Source organism: Zea mays, chromosome 4 (genome assembly GCF_902167145.1).
Source record: "Zea mays cultivar B73 chromosome 4, Zm-B73-REFERENCE-NAM-5.0, whole genome shotgun sequence".
Taxonomy (NCBI): Eukaryota; Viridiplantae; Streptophyta; class Magnoliopsida; order Poales; family Poaceae; genus Zea; species Zea mays.
Genome location: NC_050099.1, coordinates 91,461,216 through 91,484,490, shown reverse-complemented (window position 1 = coordinate 91,484,490; position 23,275 = coordinate 91,461,216). Strand labels below are relative to the sequence as shown.

Below are 23,275 nucleotides of genomic sequence, written 5' to 3'. Positions count from 1 at the left end.
GAACGGCACCCCACCGTCCAGTTTAGGGCCTGGGCGGTTTCCTAAACGGGTCAACCGTCTAAACGGTCAACTCGGCGTCTAAACGGCCTGAACAGGCTGAACGGGACGGCTTGTAGACGGTTTTGGACGGCATTCAGGCCGTTTTAAGGCCCGTTTAGAGTATGGTGTTATTTTACGCGGGGAAACTGAAACCAGGCCTCTGGCGGGCCTTTTTCGCGCCAAAGCTAGGGTTCCCTCGTGTTTTTTTTGCCTCTGCACCCTTATCCATCTGCACGACGCATGGCCGCCAGGGACTTCCTCTCCTCTGCGCGCCCAGCCGCCGGCGCTGCTTCCTCTCCTCTGCGCGCCCAGCCGCCGGCGCTGCCTCCTCCATCCTCTCCTCTGCTCACCCAGCCGCCCAGGTAGGGCTCCTCCCTCCTCTCCTCTGCTCGCCCAGGGCTCCTCCTTCTCCTCTCCTCTCAATCTCCTCTCATCTCAGCAGTGGTTCTGCAGTGGAAGAGAGGCACGCACGCCCAGGGATAGAGGGGGCGCGCTAGCAGGAAGCTGAAGCAGGGACTCCCCATCCTTTGTTTGTTGCCAGGTATGGATGCCTCTTGCTTCCTCTATTTTATAGTTTGCTGTTTGCTCCTGATTATGCATAGTAGTTCATGCTTCAATCTTCATGGCTCTCTATTTCTTGTCGTTAAATGTTAGTTCATGGCTTAGGCTTAATGCTAGTAGGGTCAGATAGTGTACAACATGGCTAGTAGGGTCAGACAGTGTACTTCATGCAAATGATTGATTGTGCATTGCAACATGTAGGATGTCATCGGCGGCTTCCAATCCATTAGCTCAACCAGCAGTGGACAAGCAACCACTTAAGCGGAATAGCGATGACATAGGGTGGGAGTATGGAACTATTGTCAATCCAAATGATTGGAATGTCATAAAATGCAAGTTATGTCCTATGGTTGTCAAGGCTGGGATTTATAGGCTTAAGCTGCATATTGCTGGTAGAAAAGGGCAAGTCCGAGCATGCCCCAATGCAACTCAAGAGGATAGAGACAAGTGCAGTAAAGCTCTTGATGATTCTAGGAAAGTTAAAATAGCTAGGCTAACAGAAAAACAAGAGGTTATTGATGCAGTTGCAGATGAGATGGATGTTAATGATGACACGGGCCTTGATGACATTGGCAGCTCTCAACCAAGGACAATGGGTCCTATGGACAAGTTCACAATGTCTCTTGACTCCAATTCTTTGGGTTCCACACAAAAAAACCTTCGCCAACAAAAGATTTCTGAACATGTAATGAAAGAAAGGTTGCATATATTGAAGAGATATGTTGCTAGGTGGATGTATGTGCAAGGTAAATGATTTGTTATCTTTTTACGTGTTATCTTGCATTCTTTATCTTGCTTTCTAACTTTTGAAGGGGCTAAGCTGCTACTGTACTTTATTTTCAGGAATACCTTTCAATGCCATAAACTGTGATGAGTTTGACCAAGTGTTGGAAGCTGCTGGCCGCTTCGGTCCAGGTGCAAAGAAACCTTATCAACATGAGCTGCGGGAGAAACTGTTGCATGAGGAAGTGGAGGATACAAAGAAGATGATTAAAGATCATGCACAAGAATGGAAAAAAACCGGTTGCTCTCTTATGACTGATGCTTGGACAGACCAAAAGAGGAGGAGCATAATGAACATATGTATCAATTCTGCCATCGGTACATATTTTCTTGAGTCAAAAGAGGTTTCAGCTGAGTTACACACGGGGGAAATGATTTTTCAGTTTGTGGATAACTTTATTGAGAAATTGGATGCTGGTAAGGACCATCTTGTGCAAGTGGTCACAGATAATGCATCAAATAATATGGCAGCAAAGGATTTGCTTTATGTCAAGAGACCCAACCTATTTTGGACTTCCTGTGCAACCCATACAATTAACCTAATGCTTGAAGGAATTGGAAAGATGAAAAGGTTCAAGAATGTAATTGATTCAGCAAAAGGATTGACCATATTTATTTATGCACACCACAGCACTTTGTCTCTAATGAGGAAGTTCACAAAGAAAAGAGATATTATTAGGCCAGGTGTGACAAGATTTGCCTCCGCTTTTCTCACTTTACAAAGCTTGTATGAGAAGAAAGAGCAGCTAAGGATGATGTCCCAAAGTGAGGAATGGTGTAAAATTAGTCATGTGAAGAAAAGTGCTAAAGGTGTAACAGCCACAGCCACATTGGTGAAGCCAACCTTTTGGAATGGTGTTTCTCTTTGTTTGAGAGTATTTGAGCCATTAGTTAAAGTTCTTCGCCTTGTTGATGGAGACATTAAACCATCAATGCCTTGGGTGTATGGTGAAATTCTTAAAGCCAAGGAAGAAATTAGAGTGGCTGTAGGAAACTTAGACAAGACAGGGACTGGTTTGTACAAGAACCTTATGGAAGTTGTGGAGGGAAAAATGAAGAAAAGATTGGATTGTCCTATTCACATGGCTGCATATTGTTTAAACCCTTATTATAGCTACAATAGTCCCTCAATCTTTGACAATGAGGATGTGGTAGATGGGTTTTATGCAGCTATTGAAACATTCTACCATGGTGATTTTCAGAAGCAAAATGAAGTGATCAATAATGACTTTCACAAGTTTAAGGACAAACTTGGACATTTTGGGAAAAAAGTAGCTTTGTTTGGCTGCAAGGATCCTGAATTCAATCCAGGTATTTTGTTATTTGTATTTGAATCAGATTTGGTAGTTGGCTGTTGTATAAATTATATGATCAAGAAATCTTAATATTTTTGTTATATAGCTAAGTGGTGGGCAAATTATGGAACACAAGTTCCATTACTTCAAAAGTTTGCTGTTAGAATTCTCTCTTTGACATCAAGTGCTTCAGGTTGTGAAAGGAGTTGGAGCTGTTTTGAAGGGGTACGTAACTAAGCCTTTCTTTTTACTTGTTCATTTCAGCATATGTCAAGTTTCTGCCATACTAATTGCTTGCAAATTTACTTGATACCTTGTAGATCCATACAAAGAAAAGGAATAGACTCACACGTGACAGAGTTGACAAGCTTGTGTATGTTAGATTCAACCATATTCATGCAAAGAGAAGAATTAGAGCCCAAAAGAATAAAAAGGCAGATCCTCTTGTAGCAACCGATGCAACTTTTGCTCAAGGATGGATGGTTGATGGTGCTGAGAAGGATGAAGAAGGGTCTGATGTTGAGCCGGTGACCGGTCTCACATGGAAATTGATTGCTGAGACATGTGGTGCTGAAGAGGTCACAAAACTACGTAGGAGTGCAAGATTGACTGTTGAAAGAGAGGTTGAAGACACACCGCTGTCTGAAACTGAAAGTGAAGAAGAAGCACCACAAGAGGAAGATGTTGACTTTGAGTCGGATCAAGATGATGTGATCACAGCTGGATATGACTATGAGCTAGATGCGGAGGAAGACAATGATGGCTGATGGGAGGCTTTAGCTGCCATCATCTATCTTATATTAGCACTATCTAATTATCTTATCTATTTGTCTATGTTGAAAATGAACTTATGGACTATTGCTTTTATGCTTTGTTTGGCATTTGTGAGAACTATTTCTATTTGTGCTTTGTGAAAGTGTTTGTTCTCTATTGTGTCTATCAACCTACCATTTGTGCTGAAAGTTGTTCTTGTTCAGTGTATCAACTATCAAATGGACCCTTATACATATCACATGGGCACATACTAACAAATCTCGCTTCTTTTTCAGGTACATATCTCAAATTGGGACAAGGACAACAAAAGCTTCATGTTTGCTTCAAAAAAGGTTAGGAAAAAATCTTTTTTATCCTGCTGAAACTATGCTACAGTAACATACCGTTTAGGCCGTTTAATTCCGTCTAAACACGTCTAAACCTTAGACAGCTCCTCACCGTCCGTCTACCGTTTTCCGTCTAAGAAAACACTGCAAAGCAGTGGCAGGCAGGTCTTCTAGTGCAGGCTCTGGTGCTGGATCTAGGGCTACCTCCTGAGCAGCTCCTTGCTCCGGCACGAGGACATACTCTCCGTCAGCAAGGTTACAGTCTATCGAATGCAATGAACATGAATGTCATGATGATGTAGGATTTAATAAAATTATGCTGAGAAGAAAACTAAGTTAAGGAGTAACTTAGGGTTTCTTGGTCATGCGGGGCTTTTAGTGGGTTGTGCTTATCACATTTGAGGTTTGGGTTTTTGTTGAGGGTAAACATAGTGGATTTGTATTGTCTTTATACATTTCAGTGGGCAATTTACCAGTGTTTTAGGATGACACTAATTACCATTATTTATTTTCCTTTCTTTAATTTCTACTTATGGTTTCTAGTGTAGGTTTGAACTACGACAGTGGTTTAATAATTTCCAAAAATTCTGTAAAAATTACAGTGGGTTGCTATTTGCTGTCACACCCGGTTTTAGAAGGCAAACCGAATGCGAACCATGTACGTGCCAGGATCAGTTATTCACGTACACAGCAGTTACATAATATGGACATCATCACACAGTGCTCAAAATAGTATTAATAAGGGAAATAGTCGATTACATCATACGTCTGAGACGTCCATATAGTTCTTACAATAAATCAAAGTGCGGAAAAGAAACGTAGATAACGCGGCCTTCACAGGCAGCCGACTGGGGGTTGCCGCTAACCCACTCCTAGAACTCGTCGTAGTCTTGGAACTCCTGGAAGTCTCCTTCCACAGCTTCATCTTCGCCTGAGCAGTGGTTGCAATGCTGACAACCTGGGGGGGGGTTTGGTGTGTAGAGCAAGGGTGAGTACACATCAACATACTCAGCAAGCATCCTGTTTGGCTGTAGTGGACTAGCTTTATGTGGGGATGAGTCAAGCAGTTGCTTTTAGTTGGTCAGATTATTATTTACTAGTAGAAAGGCAGGTTTTAACATTAACCCAAGTTATTAGCCCAATGTATCCTTTCCAAACAGAAAGAATACCACTTACCAATACCATAATCGTAATCAGAACCATCAATCTCATTGTCACCTGTACCAAAGTATCTCTGATCAAGTATCACTAATCTCTGGAGCTCCCTTGGCCGCTCATAACCGTGAGCACGCCTGATATATCAGTTTCATAACACTCTGCAGAGGTTGTGCACTTTACCCACAAGCCGTGATTCCCTCTTGCCTCGGGCCGATCAAACCCTTAAACACTACCAAGGTGAATAGGCAGGGTTTCACTACGTAGCCTTTACAAAGATTCCCCGGGGCTGTAGCCACCCGTTAGGTTTCCTAAATGCACCGCACTCCTCCCCAAGGGGCGAACCCAAACTTGGCGGAGCGAGCCGCATACACCGAGCCCCATTGACGGCACGACGGCTAAGTGAACTACATCTCGGATCCTCTAGTTATTCAGCTAAGGGTACCCCATTCCACCCTCATGGTTGCACTGTTTTCCCGGGCGGTCATCCATTGAACAGGTCCTTACGGAGAGGCACTCGAGAAACCGCTCGAGTCCCCTTAAATGCCACAAGTATAATCATAAATAAGAACGGGAAAACAGCGTATCATAGATAACCACATCATGTTCATTGATTAGAGTTTGAGCAATAGCATAAAGCTAAACAGTAATAATCCAACCCAGATAGGTAAACAAGGACATGGATAACAAAAGCTAGTCAATCCTTAGGCATAAATGTGTAAGCGGGAGGTGAATTAAATAATGAATAGGACAGAGATAGGTCAAAGGACACTTGCCTCCACCAAACGACTGCTGCTCAGGGGCTTCTCTTGCGGGTTCCTCGGGCTCTTCAACCGGATCGTTCTCTATGCGAGCGCAAACATACATACATCCACATATTTAATACCAAAGAACAGTACACCATACAATAGAATGCAATAAGTAAACAGACGTTCCACGCGAGCTCGCGAGTACGGTTAAGAGAGAAAGAGGAAAAGACAGTCGAGAAACGATAACGTTACATGATTATAAATTAACCACTCGCTTAAATGGAAGGAAATCTAATGTAGACATTATGTTTAGCGTAAAGTAAAGTCATGTTTCATGTTTAATTATTATAAGCAGGTGGAGATAAATAAAAGGATGGTCGCGCGGCGAGACGCGCGACAAAGCTCTCTAAAACAAATTAAGAAGTTAACGACTCGTCGCGCGACCGAGCACGCAACGAGACACTTTGCCTTAGTTACGAGGAGACGTTAAACGTCGCGCGACGAAGCGCACGACGGCATACGTCCACTAAACTGAGTCCAAAGTGGAATGTCGCGTGAATACACACGCGGCGTTACACCTTAAACAACCTGAAACAAAAATGGATCGTCGCGCGACGAAGCGCACGACGCAACACAAGATAGAATCTGAATTTAGACAAATCCGTCGCGCGGCGAAGCGCGCGACGCAACACGCTAATTAACGAATAATCATCGCGAGCGCGGGCGAGCGAAGATACGGTTGGGCGGGGCCGGGACGGGGAACGGGCGGGCGAGCTGGGGCCAGGGCGGTTGAACCGGCCAGGGGGGCGGTTGAACCGGCCAGGGCCGCGCCGGGGACGCGCCGGCGAGCAGGGGCCACCGGGGGCGCGCCGGGCCACGCCGGGGGCGCGCCGGGGCCGCGCTGCGCGCGAGCAGAGGAGGGGCGGGGAGCGGGCGGGCGCCGCCACGGGGCCGGGACGGGCGGGCGCCGCCGCGGGGAGGGGCGGGGAGCGCCGCGCGGGCGGGCAGGGGGCAGGGAGCGCCGCCGCGGGCGGGCAGGGGGCGGGGAGCGCCGCGCGGGCGGGCAGGGGGCAGGGAGCGCCGCCGCGGGCGGGCCGGGGGCGGGGAGCGCCGCCGACGAGGGGCGGGGACGGGGTCGGGCGCCGCCGCGCCGGGAGGGGCGGGGACGGGCAGGGTCGCCGCGGACCGGGGCGAGGGCGGGCGCCGCCACCGCGCGCGAGGGGGAGGGCGGGCGAGCGCCGCCGCGCGGGGCCGGGCAGGGGCGGGGGGCGTCGCGCCGCCGACGAGCAGGGACGGGCAGGGGCGCGCGCGAGCAGGGGAGAGGGAGGGCGCGCGCGGGGGGGGGGGGGGGGGGGGGAAGAAGAGGAGGGAGAGAGGGAGAGAGAGGAGAAGGGGAGGGGAGCTCACCTCGGGGTCCAAAATCCGGTGATCGCCGTCTCCAAATCCTAGGGCACCACGGGGAGAGAGAGGTGGAAGAGGGAGAGGAGAGGTTGTTGCGCGGGAGATCCAAATGAGAGAGAGAGAGAGGAGGGGGGGGGGGGCGCATGGGGGGTTTTGGGCGCCGGGGGCGCGCAGGCCGAGGCGGGCCGGGCCGGCTGGGCTGGGCTGGACTAGGTTGGGCTGGGCCGGGCCACTTCGCGGATCGAAAACCCACGACAAGCGCGGACCACCAAACGGAATTAAATCGCGAACCGAAATCCGGAACGGAACGAGACGAACATTCAACATCAGACAAAGAAATGCGCTTCGGCATGATGCAACACCCATGACACTTAGGTTTTGGTTTATACATGACACGGACACCTGCCGCTATACTGGTTTGAAGTTGGGAAGAAAGAGCAAACGGGGAAAGAGAAAAGAGAGTAACGCCCGAATTTGGTGAGAGAAAAGAAGAAAAAATTCTACCCCCAAATTCAGGGCGTTACAAACCTATCCCCCTTAAAAGAATCTCGCCCTCGAGATTCAGGGTTGGCTAGCAAAGAGCTCAGGGTATTTAGCCATCAGATCATCTTCACGCTCCCAGGTTGCTTCTTCCTTAGAGTGGTGATTCCATCTGACTTTGCACATTCTGATGGTCTTCCTTCGGGTGACTCTGTCTGCAACCTCAAGGATTTGCACTGGCTTCTCAACGTAGGTCAAGTCCTCCTGGACTTCAAGACCTTCCACTGGCAACTGCTCTTCTGGCACACGCAAGCACTTCTTCAACTGAGACACATGAAAGACATTATGCACAGCAGATAAATTCTCGGGCAAACTGAGCTGATAGGCCACTTCTCCACGTCTTGCAAGAATCTGATACGGACCAATGTAGCGGGGTGCTAGCTTGCCTTTCACTCCGAATCTTCTGACTCCTCGGATCGGTGACACTTTCAGATAGACGAAGTCTCCGACTTCGAAACTCAGCTCTCTTCTTCTTGTGTCTGCATAGCTTCGCTGCCTCGATTGTGCTATCTTCAGATTCTCTCGAACCATCTTGATGTTCTCTTCGGCTTCAAGCAAAATGTCTGGCCCAAACACTTGCTTTTCTCCAGGCTGATCCCATTGCAACGGAGTTCTGCAACTCCTTCCATAGAGCGCCTGAAATGGTGACATCTTCAAACTGGTCTGGTAACTGTTGTTATAGGAAAACTCTGCATAAGGTAATCTCTTATCCCATCCGGACTGATCTTGCAACGCACAGGCTCTCAACATATCTTCAAGAATTTGATTGGTCCTTTCGGTCTGGCCATCTGTCTGCGGATGATAAGCTGAACTGAAATTCAGATGCGTGCCCAAGGCTTCATGCAACTGCTGCCAGAAATGAGAGGTGAACTGCGTTCCTCTGTCTGACACTATCTTCTTTGGCACACCATGAAGACAAACGATCCGAGACATATACAATTCTGCCAATACTGCACTGCTGTAGTTGGTCTTGACAGGTATGAAGTGGGCTGACTTGGTCAAGCGGTCCACTACTACCCAAATGGAATCGTAGCCGGCTCGAGTGCGAGGCAATCCGACTATGAAATCCATACCGATTTCATCCCATTTCCACTGAGGGATCTGCAACGGTTGCAACAATCCAGCAGGTCTCTGGTGCTCTGCCTTAATTCTTCGGCAACTATCGCACATAGCCACATGCTCTGCGATTTCCCTCTTCATTCCGTACCACCAGAATTTCTTCTTCAGATCCTGATACATCTTCTCACTGCCAGGGTGAATCGAATAAGCTGTCTCATGAGCTTCCTTGAGAATCAACTCCCGAATAGACTGGACATTGGGAACACACAAGCGGTCTTTGAACCATATCACGCCTTCTGCATCTTCTCGAAAATCTTTGCCTTTACCATCTAGAATCAGTCGCCGGATCTCACTGATTTTCTCATCATTCTTCTGCGCTTCTTTGATTTCGCGCTCCAAGGTAGGTTCCAATTCAACTGTGACTCCTCGCGAATTGTTCAGAAATCCGAGACTCAACCTGTCGAACTCTTTGGCCAACTCATAAGGCATCGGGCGAGCGACCATCAGATTGACTTGACTCTTTCTGCTCAAAGCATCTGCCACTACGTTTGCTTTGCCTGGATGGTATTGAATCTCCAACTCATAGTCTTTGATCAGCTCTAACCATCTTTGTTGCCTCATGTTCAACTCTGACTGAGTGAATATGTACTTCAGACTCTTGTGATCTGTGTAAACATCGCATTTCTGTCCATACAGATAGTGCCTCCATGTCTTCAGTGCGTGAACCACGGCTGCCAACTCTAGATCATGGATTGGGTAATTCTTCTCATGAACCTTCAGCTGTCGGGACGAGTAAGCCACAACTCTTCCCTCTTGCATCAACACACATCCCAAACCTGTGTAACAAGCATCGCAATACACCGAGAAGGGCTTGTGCACATCGAGCAAGACTAGGACAGGCGCTGTAGTCAACTTCTCTTTCAGCGCTTCAAAGGCCTCTTGACATTTCTGGGTCCACTTGAACTCAACTTTGTTGCCTAGCAACGCTGTCATTGGTTTCGCAATCTTTGAAAACCCTTCAATGAATCGCCGATAATATCCGGCCATTCCAATAAAACTCTTGATTCCTCTAGCATCTGTTGGCGCTTTCTAGTTCAAAATGTCTGCCACTTTCTTCGGATCCACAGCCAATCCTTCTTTGTTGATTATATGACCCAAGAACAGGACTTCACTGATCCAGAACTCACATTTACTCAACTTTGCATACAACTGGTGCTCTCGCAATCTCTGCAACACCATCCTCAAATGATCTGCATGCTCTTCTTCGCTTTGAGAATAAACCAGAATATCATCAATGAATACCACCACAAACTTATCAAGGTAATCCATGAATACACTGTTCATCAAGTTCATAAAGAATGCTGGCGCATTGGTCAAACCAAAAGACATCACTATGAACTCGTACAACCCATACTTGGAAATGAATGCCGTCTTCGGAATGTCCGAAGGTCGGATCCTGAGCTGATGATAACCTGACCTCAGATCAATCTTGGAGAACACACTGGCTCCTCTCAACTGGTCGAACAGATCTTCTATTCTGGGCAAGGGATACTTGTTCTTGATCGTGACCTCATTCAAAGCTCGATAATCAATACACATCCTCTTGGTGCCATCTTTCTTCTCCACAAATAGGACAGGGGCGGCCCAAGGCGAGGTGCTTGGCCGAATGTAACCTTTCTCTGACAGCTCATCAATTTGCTTCTTAAGTTCATCCAACTCTGGTCCAGATATTCTGTAAGCTCTCTTAAAGATAGGGGCGGTTCCAGGAAGAAGCTCTATGGCAAACTCAACTTTCCGCTCTGGTGGCATACCCGGTAAGTCCTTTGGAAACACATCTGAGAATTCAGACACAACCTTGATACTCTCAATTGGATCTGCTTCACTGCTATCGACAGCCATCTGATAACAACTTCCTTTCTTTGGCTCAGGCGGGACTAGCTCGGTCACCACTTCCTCTCCTAGTGGAGACACCAACTTGATGGTCCTTCTATCACAACTGATAACTGCCTGATACTTATCTAGCCAATTCATCCCTAGGATGACATCTATTCCCTGAGTACCCATTACTATAAGGTTGGCGGGAAACGCTATCCCCCTTATTTTCACACTTATATTTAAACAAATGCTATCAGCTCGAATTCTACCACCGGCTGAGTCAATTTGAATGGGGGTTGACATGGTAGTAGTTGGAAGATTATGTGCTTCTACCCATGATGCAGTAATGAAAGAATGCGTTGCTCCAGTATCAAATAACACTTCTGCAATATGGGAGTCGACTGGGAACATACCTACTATCATGCCGGGGGTCTCCTGAACTGCTTCAGCTTCCAAATGGTTCAGCCTTCCATGATTATAGCGCGGCTGAGAGCGATTGCCTGCTCCAGGCTGAGGCACATTTTGCTTTGCTGGGGCATTGGGGCCTGACTGCTGCTGGGCTGCCTTCTTCGGACATTGCATCACCCAGTGGCCTTGCTCTCCACAGTGGAAACACGCCCTGTTTCCAACCTGAGCTGGTGCTGCCTGACTGTTCTACTGGTTTGCTGGGGCAGGAAGACGGGGTGCTTGCTGATTCTGCCTTTGAAACTGACCTCCTGACTGATTGCTCTGACGGTTCTGGTACTGGTGCTGAGGATACTGCCTTTGAAACTGCTGATGCTGCTGAGGTGGACGCTGGTTCTGCCTGAACTGCTGAGGTTGATTGCTTGAGAAACGAGGACGATTGCTGCTTCCAGGCTGGGGTCCACTGATCTTGCGCTTACGATCTTCCATCTCCTTACGCTTCCTTTCTGTCATGATTGCTCTATCAATCAGGTGCTGGAATGTCGGGAAGGTGTGATTCATCAGCTGATACTGCAGAGGGTCAACCAAGCCTCTCAGGAAACGGTACTGTCGCTTGGCGTCGGTGTTGACATCTTCAGGAGCATAGCGAGACAATTGCAGAAACCTGTCCCGGTACTCACTGACAGACAATGGCCCTTGCTTGAGGGCCAGGAACTCCTCCTTCTTCACTGTCATCAGACCTGCAGGCACGTGGTACTGACGAAAGCTACCTCTGAATTCTTCCCAGGTGATGGTGTCGGGGTTGGCATGGGTGGCGAGGTAAGACTCCCACCATGACTGGGCTGCTCCTCTCAATAGACGGGGACCATACAGAACTTTCTCCCGGTCATCGCACTGAGCGGTATGCAACTCCCGCTCCACAGTGCGCAGCCAATCTTCAGCATCCATGGGGTCAGAAGAGTGAGCGAACGTTGGGGGATGGCCTCTCATGAATTCAGCACGCTTGTCTCTAGGCATCTGAGGCATCTGAGGCTGGGGTGGTGCTTGCTGCTGTTGCTGCTGCTGCTGCTGCTGAATGGCGGCCAAGGTCTGACCGATGGCTTGAACTGCCTGAGTCTGCATCAGAAACATCTGCTCGATCGACATCGGGGGCGGGGGCGGCAGGTGCTGCTGCTGGGGCACCTCTTCCTGCGGAGCGGCTCGCTCCTGCTGAGCACGCCTTCCTCCTCTGCGCCTGTTCTCTGACATCTGCAGAATGCAACCACACATCAGAACTGATCTGGCAAATCTTGCAGCATAAGAGAAGAGAAGAGAATTCTTCAACAGCACTGAGCAGGTGAGCATCTTCACTGATCTCCAACACAGACCACACAGCTTCTCAGATAAAGAGGAAAGTGGAATAAAGGGTTTCCCAACTATATAACTAACTTTATTACCATAATAGATAAACCAAAATGCAGGGGATACCCACACTCTGGTGACAATCATTACAAAGATCCAAACCAAACATAGCTCATCATGACAAACATAAATGCACAGGATATAGCAAACTACCCTGTCTAACTAAGACTAACTAAGAGCGAGACTAACACTAAGACTGAAGCTTCTATGTATATATATTTCGTATTAATTACAAGATCCAACTCTAGCGATCTATGGTTCTTGTCGGGGACCATAATTAGGGGTACCCTCAAGACGCCTAATTCTCAGCTGGTAACCCCCATCAGCATAAAGCTGCAAAGGCCTGATGGGCACGATTAAGTCAGGGATCAGTCCACACGAGTGACTCGATCACGCTTCACCCGAGCCTAGCCTCGGCCGAAGGCAGCCGACCTCGAGAGACTTCCGTCTCGCCCGAGGCCCCCTTTTTATGGCGGACACATCACCGGCTTGCCCAAGGCCTTGGCTTCGCTCAGAAGCAACCTTGACTAAATCACCACACCGACTGACCAAATTGCAGGGGCATTTAACGCAAAGGTGGCCTGACACCTCTATCCTGACACGCGCCCCCGGCAGAGCCGAGGTGACCGCCGTCACTCCACCGCTCCACTGGCCAGTCTGACAGAAGGACAGCGCCGCCTGCGCCACTCCGACTGCAGTGCCACTCGACAGAGTGAGTCTGACAGGCAATTAGGCCTTGCCAAAGGCGCCACGGCGAACTCCGCTCCGCCCGACCCCAGGGCTCGGACTCGGGCTAGGACCCGGAAGACGGCGAACTCCGCTCCGCCCGACCCCAGGGCTCGGACTCGGGCTAGGACCCGGAAGACGGCGAACTCCGCTCCGCCCGACCCCAGGGCTCGGACTCGGGCTAAGACCCGGAAGACGGCGAACTCCGCTCCGCCCGACCCCAGGGCTCGGACTCGGGCTAAGACCCGGAAGACGGCGAACTCCGCTCCGCCCGACCCCAGGGCTCGGACTCGGGCTAAGACCCGGAAGACGGCGAACTCCGCTCCGCTCGACCCCAGGGCTCGGACTCGGGCTAAGACCCGGAAGACGGCGAACTCCGCTCCGCCCGACCCCAGGGCTCGGACTCGGGCTAAGACCCGGAAGACGGCGAACTCCGCCTCGCCCGACCCCAGGGCTCGGACTCCGCCCTGGCCTCGGCCGGACGACTTCCGCCTCGCCCGACCCCCTGGCTCGGGCTCGGCCACGGCAACTGAAGGCAAGACTCAACCTCGGCTTCGGAGGAAACCCCACGTCGCCCTGCCTAGAGCACAGACCGCCACGTCAACAGGAAACGTCATCATCACCCTACCCCGAATCGACTCGGGTCACGGAGAACAAGACCGGCGTCTCGTCCGGCCAGCTCCGCCAGAGGGGCAATGATGGCGCTCCACGAGCTCTATGACGACGGCGGCCCCCAGCTCTCTTACGGCAGCAGGACAACGTCAGCAGGGACTCGACCGCTCCAACAGCTGTCCCTCCATCAGGCTCCGCCGCACCACCGATAGCCACGACATCACGCCAGCAGGATGCCCAGATCTCTCCGGCTGCCACATCGGCATGTACCTAGGGCACTAGCTCTCCCTCCGCTAGACACGTAGCACTCTGCTACATCCCCATTGTACACCTGGGTCCTCTCCTTACGACTATAAAAGGAAGGACCAGGGCCTTCTCAGAGAAGGTTGGCCGCGCGGGACCGAGGACGGGACAGGCGCTCTCTTGGGGCCGCTCGCTTCCCTCACCCGCGTGGACGCTTGTAACCCCCCTACTGCAAGCGCACCTGACCTGGGCGCGGGACGAACACGAAGGCCGCGGGACTTCCACCTCTCTTACGCTCGGCTCCGGCCGCCTCGCCTCTCCCCCCTCCGCGCTCGCCCACGCGCTCGACCCATCTGGGCTGGGGCACGCAGCACACTCACTCGTCGGCTTAGGGACCCCCCTGTCTCGAAACGCCGACAGTTGGCGTGCCAGGTAGGGGCCTGCTGCGTGCTGACGAATAGCTCCCCGTCAAGCTCCAGATGGGCAGTCTCCAGCAACCTCTCCGGCCCGGGACGGTGCTTCGTTTCGGGGCTCTCGAGTTCATGTCCTTCGACGGCAGCTATGACATGATACTTCTTCCACCGCCGTGCGACCACGACAATGGCGGCCGACAACCCGCCCGCCGGCTGCGGAATCGACGACGTCTTCCCCGCATGGTGGAAGAGCTATATTCGGGCTCGCTCCGTTCTCTCCCCCGCCAACGGAGGAGGAGGCGGGGCCGTCAAGGCCAGACGGGAGGCCGCGCTTCGCCGGCCATCGAGCGAATCGACGCCCCCGACGTCCCGACGGAAGGCACGCCGGACATCGACCTCGCGTTCAAGACGGAGGCAAGCGCCGTCCCCCCGCGGCACGATGACCCCGAGCAAGAAGACGACGCCGGCGCGCTCGTGGAAAGCCTGCAGGACGTCGCCCTCGAACCAGAGATGACGGCGCAACCAGTCCCCGATGTGACTACGTCGCTCCTCGTCGACCAAAAGGTAACGACTAACTCCCCTCTTGCGTCATTTCGACTCGGCCTCAACCCGCCAAACGACCTCGTTTTGGCGGGCGCCCTCATTGAGGCGAGTGCAACCCCACTGAGGTTCTGTATGCGATCGCCTTGGGACCGACTGACGGACGTCTCGACCTACGGGCCCTCTGGGTCCGAGGAAGATGACGATCCCAGCATCGGTTGGGATTTCTCCGGACTTGGCAACCCCAGTGCCGTGCGGGACTTCATGGCCGCATGTGACTACTGTCTGTCCGACTGTTCCGATGCAAGCCGCAGCCTTGGCGACGAGAGCTGCGGCCCAAGCCGCGAATGTTTCCACATCGAGCTAGGGAATCCCACCGAAAGCAACCATCTTGGCATGCCGGAGGATGGTGATCTCCCTAGGCCGGTGCCTCGCGCCGACATCCCACGGGAGCTAGCTGTGGTCCCCGCTCCGGCGGGGGGTTACGACCCACAACTCGAGCAAGTCCGTGAGGCGCAGGCCAGGCTCAACGAGGGAACGGGAGCGCTTGAGCCGATCCGTCGGGACGTCGGACAGGCATGGGTGGGCCAACCCCTGGCCGGAGAAATACGTCATCTGCCCCAAGGTCTCCAGCACCGCGTCGCCAACGACGTCAGGATCAGGCCGCCGCCCGCATCCAGCGGGGTCGGTCAGAACCTGGCAACCGCAGCAATGCTCATCCACGCGATGCCGGAGCCGTCAACCACCGAGGGTCGGCGGATCCAGGGAGAACTCAAGAATCTCCTGGAAGGCGCCGCGGCCCGGCGGGCCGAGAGCACTGCATCCCGAAGGCAAGGATATCCCTCGGAACCTCATGCCGCGACTTCCCGATTCATGCGGGAAGCCTCGGTCTACACCGGGCGCACGCGCAACACCGCGCCTGCGGCCCCGGGCCACCTCGGCAACGAGCACCATCGACGCGACCGTCGGGCTCACCTCGACGAAAGGGTGCGCCGAGGCTATCACCCCAGGCGTGGGGGACGTTACGACAGCGGGGAGGATCGGAGTCCTTCGCCCGAACCACCCGGTCCGCAGGCTTTCAGTCGGGCCATCCGACGGGCGCCATTCCCGACCCGGTTCCGACCCCCGACTACTATCGTAAAGTACTCGGGGGAAACGAGACCGGAGCTGTGGCTCGCGGACTACCGCCTTGCCTGCCAACTGGGTGGAACGGACGACGACAACCTCATCATCCGCAACCTCCCCCTGTTCCTCTCCGACACTGCTCGTGCCTGGTTGGAGCACCTGCCTCCGGGGCAGATTTCCAACTGGGACGACTTGGTCCAAGCCTTCGCTGGCAATTTCCAGGGCACATACGTGCGCCCCGGGAATTCCTGGGACCTTCGAAGCTGCCGGCAACAGCCGGGGGAGTCGCTCCGGGACTACATCCGGCGATTCTCGAAGCAGCGCACCGAGCTGCCCAACATCACCGACTCGGATGTCATCGGCGCGTTCCTCGCCGGCACCACTTGCCGCGACCTGGTGAGCAAGCTGGGTCGCAAAACCCCCACCAGGGCGAGCGAGCTGATGGACATCGCCACCAAGTTCGCCTCCGGCCAGGAGGCGGTCGAGGCTATCTTCCGAAAGGACAAGCAGCCCCAGGGCCGCCCGTCGGAAGAAGCTCCCGAGACGTCTGCTCCGCGCGGCGCCAAGAAGAAAGGCAAGAAGAAGTCGCAATCGAAACGCGACGCCGCAGACGCGGACCTTGTCGCCGCCGCCGAGTATAAGAACCCTCGGAAGCCCCCCGGAGGTGCAAACCTCTTCGACAAGATGCTCAAGGAGCCGTGCCCCTACCATCAGGGGCCCGTCAAGCACACCCTCGAGGAGTGTGTTATGCTTCGGCGTCATTTCCACAGGGCTGGGCCACCCGCCGAGGGTGGCAGGGCCCGCGACGACGACAAGAACGAAGATCACCAAGCAGGAGAATTCCCCAAGGTCCGCGACTGCTTCATGATCTACGGAGGGCATGCGGCGAATGCCTCGGCTCGGCACCTCAAGCAAGAGCGCCGGGAGGTCTGCTCGGTGAAGGTGGCGGCGCCAGTCTACCTAGACTGGTCCGACAAGCCCATCACTTTCGACCGAGCCGACCACCCCGACCATGTGCCGAGCCCGGGGAAATACCTGCTCGTCGTCGACCCCGTTGTCGGCGATGTCAGGCTCACCAAGGTCCTGATGGACGGGGGCAGCTGCCTCAACATCATCTACGCCGAGACCCTCAAGCTCCTGCGCGTCGATCCGTCCACCGTCCGAGCAGGCGCTGCGCCCTTCCACGAGATCATCCCTGGGAAGCGCGTCCAGCCCCTCGGGCGACTCGACCTCCCAGTCTGCTTCGGGACACCCTCCAACTTCCGAAGGGAGACCCTGACGTTCGAAGTGGTCGGGTTCCGGGGAACCTACCACGCCGTGTTAGGGAGGCCATGCTACGCAAAGTTCATGGCCGTCCCCAACTACACCTACCTGAAGCTCAAGATGCCGGGCCCCAACGGGGTCATCACCATCGGCCCCACGTACAAACACGCGTTCGAATGCGACGTGGAGTGCGTGGAGTACGCCGAGGCCCTCGCCGAGTCCGAGGCCCTCATCGCCGACCTGGAGAACCTCTCCAAGGAGGTCCCAGACGTGAAGCGCCATGCCGGCAACTTCGAGCCAGCGGAGACGGTCAAGGCCGTCCCCCTCGACCCCAGCGGCGACACCACCAAGCAGATCCGGATCGGTTCCGGGCTCGACCCCAAATAGGAAGCAGTGCTCGTCGACTTTCTCCGCGCAAACGCCGACGTCTTTGCGTGGGGTCCCTCGGACATGCCCGGCATACCGAGGGATGTCGCCGAGCACTCGCTGGATATCCGGGCCGGAGCCCGACCCGTCAGACAGCCTCTGCGCCGATTCGACGAGGAGAAGCGCAGAGCGATTGGCGAAGAGATCCACGAGCTAATGGCGGCAGGGTTCATCAAAGAGGTATTCCATCCCGAATGGCTTGCCAACCCTGTGCTTGTGAGGAAGAAAGGGGGGAAATGGCGGATGTGTGTAGACTACACTGGTCTCAACAAAGCATGTCCGAAGGTTCCCTACCCTCTGCCTCGCATCGACCAAATCGTGGATTCCACTGCTGGGTGCGAAACCCTGTCCTTCCTCGATGCCTACTCGGGGTATCACCAGATCCGGATGAAAGAGTCCGACCAGCTCGCGACTTCTTTCATCACGCCGTTCGGCATGTACTGCTACGTCACCATGCCGTTCGGCCTGAGGAATGCAGGCGCGACGTACCAGCGGTGCATGAACCATGTGTTCGGCGAACACATCGGTCGCACAGTCGAGGCCTACGTCGATGACATCGTAGTCAAGACACGGAAGGCTCCCAACCTCCTCTCCGACCTTGAAGTGACATTCCGGTGTCTCAAGGCGAAAGGAGTCAAGCTTAATCCTGAGAAGTGTGTCTTCGGGGTGCCCCGAGGCATGCTCCTAGGGTTCATCGTCTCTGAGCGAGGCATCGAGGCCAACCCGGAGAAGATCGCGGCCATCACCAGCATGGGGCCCATCAAGGACTTAAAAGGGGTACAGAGGGTCATGGGATGCCTCGCGGCCCTGAGCCGCTTCATCTCACGCCTCGGCGAAAGAGGTCTGCCCCTGTACCGCCTTTTAAGGAAAGCCGAGAGTTTCGTTTGGACCCCTGAGGCCGAGGAAGCCCTCGACAACCTAAAGGCGCTCCTTACAAAGGCGCCAGTCTTGGTGCCGCCGGCGGACGGAGAAACCCTCTTGGTCTACGTCGCCGCGACCACTCAGGTGGTTAGCGCCGCGATTGTGGTCGAAAGGCAGGAGGAAGGGCATACATTGCCCGTTCAGAGGCCGGTTTACTTCATCAGCGAAGTGCTGTCCGAGACTAAGATCCGCTACCCACAAGTTCAAAAGCTGCTGTATGCTGTGATCCTGACGAGGCGGAAGCTACGACACTACTTCGAGTCCCATCCGGTGACTGTGGTGTCATCCTTCCCCCTGGGGGAGATCATCCAGTGCCGAGAGGCCTCGGGCAGGATCGCAAAGTGGGCAGTGGAGATCATGGGCGAAACGATCTCGTTCGCCCCTCGGAAGGCCATCAAGTCCCAAGTGTTGGCGGATTTCGTGGCTGAATGGGTCGACACCCAACTACCAACGACTCCGATCCAACCGGAGTTCTGGACCATGTTTTTCGACGGGTCGCTGATGAAGACGGGGGCCGGTGCGGGCCTGCTCTTCATCTCGCCCCTCGGAAAGCACTTGCGCTACGTGCTGCGCCTCCACTTCCCGGCGTCCAACAATGTGGCCGAGTACGAAGCTCTGGTCAACGGATTGCGGATCGCCATCGAGCTAGGGGTCAGACGCCTCGACGCCCGCGGTGATTCGCAGCTCGTCATCGACCAAGTCATGAAGAACTCCCACTGCCGCGACCCGAAGATGGAGGCCTACTGCGACGAGGTTCGGCGCCTGGAAGACAAGTTCTTCGGGCTCGAGCTCAACCATATCGCTCGGCGCTACAACAAAACCGCAGACGAGCTGGCGAAGATAGCCTCGGGGCGAACGACAGTCCCCCCGGACGTCTTCTCCCGGGATCTGCATCAACCCTCCGTCAAGCTCGACGACGCGCCCGAGCCCGAGGTACTCTCGGCCCCCGAGGGCGGGGCATTGAACGTCGAGGAAGGGCAGAGCGGGGCCACGCCAGACCAGGATTGGCAGGCCCCGTACCTGCAATATCTCCGTCGAGGGGAGCTACCCCTCGACCAAGTCGAGGCTCGGCGGGTAGCGCGACGCGCCAAGTCATTCGTCTTGCTGGGCGACGAAGAGGAGCTCTACCATCGCGGCCCCTCGGGCATCCTCCAGCGATGCATCTCCATCGCCGAAGGTCGGGAACTGCTGCAAGAAGTACACTCGGGGGCTTGCGGCCACCACGCAGCACCCCGAGCCCTTGTTGGAAATGCTTTCCGGCAAGGCTTCTACTGGCCAACGGCGGTGGCTGACGCCACTAGAATTGTCCGCACCTGCGAAGGGTGCCAATTCTATGCGAAGCGGACAGACCTGCCCGCTCAGGCTCTGCAGACAATACCCATCACCTGGCCCTTCGCTGTATGGGGTCTGGACCTCGTCGGTCCCTTGCAAAAGGCGCCCGGGGGCTACACGCACCTGCTGGTCGCCATCGACAAATTCTCCAAGTGGATCGAGGTCCGACCTCTGAACAGCATCAGGTCCGAGCAGGCGGTGGCATTCTTCACCAACATCATCCATCGCTTCGGGGTCCCGAACTCCATCATCACCGACAATGGCACCCAGTTCACCGGCAGAAAATTCTTGGATTTTTGCGAGGATCACCATATCCGGGTGGACTGGGCCGCCGTGGCTCATCCCATGTCGAATGGGCAAGTAGAGCGTGCCAACGGCATGATTCTACAAGGGCTCAAGCCTCGGATCTACAACGACCTCAACAAGTTCGGCAGGCGATGGATGAAGGAACTCCCCTCGGTGGTCTGGAGCCTAAGGACGACGCCGAGTCGTGCCACGGGCTTCACACCGTTTTTCCTGGTCTACGGGGCTGAAGCTATCCTGCCCACTGACCTGGAATACGGCTCCCCAAGGGCGAGGGCCTACACCGAGCAAAGCAACCAAGCCAACCGAGAGGAATCGCTGGACCAGTTGGAGGAAGCTCGGGACAGGGCCTTACTACACTCGGCGCGGTACCAACAGTCCCTGCGACGTTACCACGCCCGAGGGGTCCGGTCCCGAGAACTCCAGGTGGGCGACCTGGTGCTTCGGCTGCGACAAGACGCCCGAGGGAGGCACAAGCTCACGCCCCCCTGGGAAGGGCCGTTCGTCATCGCCAAAGTTCTGAAGCCCGGAACATACAAGCTGGCCAACAGTCAAGGCGAGATCTACGGCAACGCTTGGAACATCAAACAGCTACGTCGCTTCTACCCTTAAGATGTTTTCAAGTTGTTCACATACCTCGCACCTACGCAAAGTTTAGTTGTCAAGGAAGGGTCGGCCTAGCCTCGGCAAAGCCCGACCCTCCCTCGGGGGCTAAAAGGGGGGAGACCCCCTCTGCGTCGAATTTTTCCTCGAAAAAAGATCTCTTTTTAGCAGAATTTCTTTCGTGCTTTTTGACTACTTCGAAAAGCGGATCCTGGAAACGACGGAGTACACGTAAGCAGCCAAGGCTGACCGAGCCGAGGGACTCCTACGCCTCCGGGATACGGATACCTCACTCATCACCTTCCGCGAGAAGCAACTCTCGCCCGCACAAACATCCCTATTACCGACAAAAAAGTCCAGATGCTCGGAATAAGAGGAAAAGAGACGCAGCTTTACAAGCGCGGCGAGGGTGTGTTTTCTGGCCTCAGCGGCCGCAGAAAGCACACGCTACAAGACGATCTGATCCTGCAGGCTCGGGTCTTCACGCCGAGGGGAGCCGTAGCACCCTCGGCATCGACGACGTCTACAACAAAGCCCGACCCAGCCTCGGGCGGCCCCGAGGTCCAGAGGCACCTCCGGGAATCCGGCCCAAGCAGGCGGCTCAACCGGTTACCCCTGGGGCCTCGGGCAACCGGCTTCCAAGGGCGCTAGCCCGATCCGAGGCCTCGACTGACCGACTTGGGCGTCGGCACCGCTGACGGGCGACACGGCTAGGCTCCGGCCGACCAGGTTCCCCATTCTCGAGCCAACTTCGCCTCTGTTCATACTGATATCGCTACCCCCGGCCTCGATCCACCAAAGGGCGGCCGAGGGGTCCCTTCAACTAAGCTAGAAGAGCCTCACGTAACAAGGCCGAACGGGCCGAGGGATTCCTACGCCTCCGGGATACGGATACCTCACCCGTCACCCTGACACGGGGCAACTCATGCTTGGTAAAGCGGTTCAGATAATAAAACAGGCGAGACTTAGTGCTCGGAAATGAGGAAAAAACACGGCTCCGTGCCAAACTTACATACACGTTCAGGCCTCGACAGCCACAATGAACGAACTCACTGGCATTCGAAGTGCCATTACAAACGGAACTCCGGTTCCCCCTCCGCAGGTACAGACAACCCCACTCCGAGGGGGAAGGCCTGCGGAGCAACGGAAGGCCGACGAGTGGTGCGCCGTCGCCCGCTCCAGCAGCAGCGACGACAACGCCTTCTGCTCCGAGGGACCAAGCAGCGGCAGCGCCAGCCTCGGGCTCGATGCCGCTGCCAGGAAGCCCCCGCCCATGCCAAAACTTGTGAGGCAAGGACGGGCAGAAGGCCATAGAGTCGGAGGTCAGCCCGCGGTTGGCCCCGGCCATCTCGCCGGCGGGAGAACTTCTTCAAGCTGCCGCGGCGGATGCCGGCGCCGCGAGTGGCTCCGAAGCCACTCACGCCTGAAGGCCAGGCACGCTGTAGCTGCCAGCGCCACGGGCGACGGCCGCCTTCCCCTCCGATCACTGAGTGAAGGAGCGGGCTGCCGCCCACGCGGGGGCCGACCTCAACTCGGCGCACTCCCCTCCCCAGCACTGGCGATGAAAATCCTTGAGGCTGAGGGAGAGGAAGAGGCCGCGGCCCGGCTCGCTTTCCCTCACCATCAAGCCGGAGGTCGCCATCTCAGGTGACCGCCGGCGGAGGGGAGCAGCCGGGCAGCATGATGAAAATCCTTGAAGCCGAACGATGGCTGAGAGGTACCAACTCCCATGGAGTTGCGTTCCTCCAACGAGGAGGCGGAAAGGCGGCGGATATCCCCCATCCGGGGGCTTGGAAGACGGGAAGACCCGGCGCTTAAGGAAGGAAGAAGACATGGTTGCCTTACGAAGGGAGCCTCCCTCCTTTTAAAGACAACTCCCCCTACGTGCGCCCCTAGGCGCCGCGGGCCGAGTCTTCTCCAACACGCTCCAAGGCCCTCCCCTGCGACTCGGGGGCTGGGTCCCGCATGTCATGCAAGCCGGCTCAGGGCAGAAGAAGCCAAACCGCTGCGCATGGTGCGCACGACCGTCCAGCGGTTACAGGCGACCCCCCATTTCCGCCCAGACCAACGGGCAGAAGGGGCGAGCAGCCATGCAGGCGGCATGCAACCGCGCCAGATGGACGCGCTTCTCCAACTTCTGACACGCCAGCCTGGGGCCCAGGCCCACGCGTCGAGCAACTGGCACGCCAGTTGCTGCATGCAAGCAACCGCACCGCCACTTGTGCCACCGTCGCGCCTCTTCGGTTGCGAAGCCTATGCCACGACTCGAGGCGACCCAACAGCGCCAGACTGGCGCGTCGGTCAAAGCGACCGAAAGTGGGCCGGCAGTAATAGCGGTGGCAGGCGGGCAGGCGCAGCGGTCACGTCGTCAGCCAGGCTCACGTCCCATCCTGAGACAGCAAGAG

At 54.9% G+C, this 23,275-nt stretch overlaps 1 protein-coding gene across 1 annotated transcript; it reads left to right on the top strand.

The window, feature by feature from the left end:
* The first annotated feature begins 302 nt into the window (after positions 1-302).
* On the top strand, positions 303-3,729 carry LOC103655402 (uncharacterized). The gene is made up of 6 exons (XM_023302348.2): positions 303-401; positions 493-580; positions 802-1,346; positions 1,444-2,694; positions 2,785-2,903; positions 2,999-3,729. The coding sequence occupies exons 3-6, from the start codon at positions 803-805 to the stop codon at positions 3,443-3,445; spliced, it is 2,361 nt and encodes a 786-aa protein (XP_023158116.1). The 5' UTR covers positions 303-401; positions 493-580; position 802; the 3' UTR covers positions 3,446-3,729.
* The last annotated feature ends 19,546 nt before the right edge of the window (positions 3,730-23,275 follow it).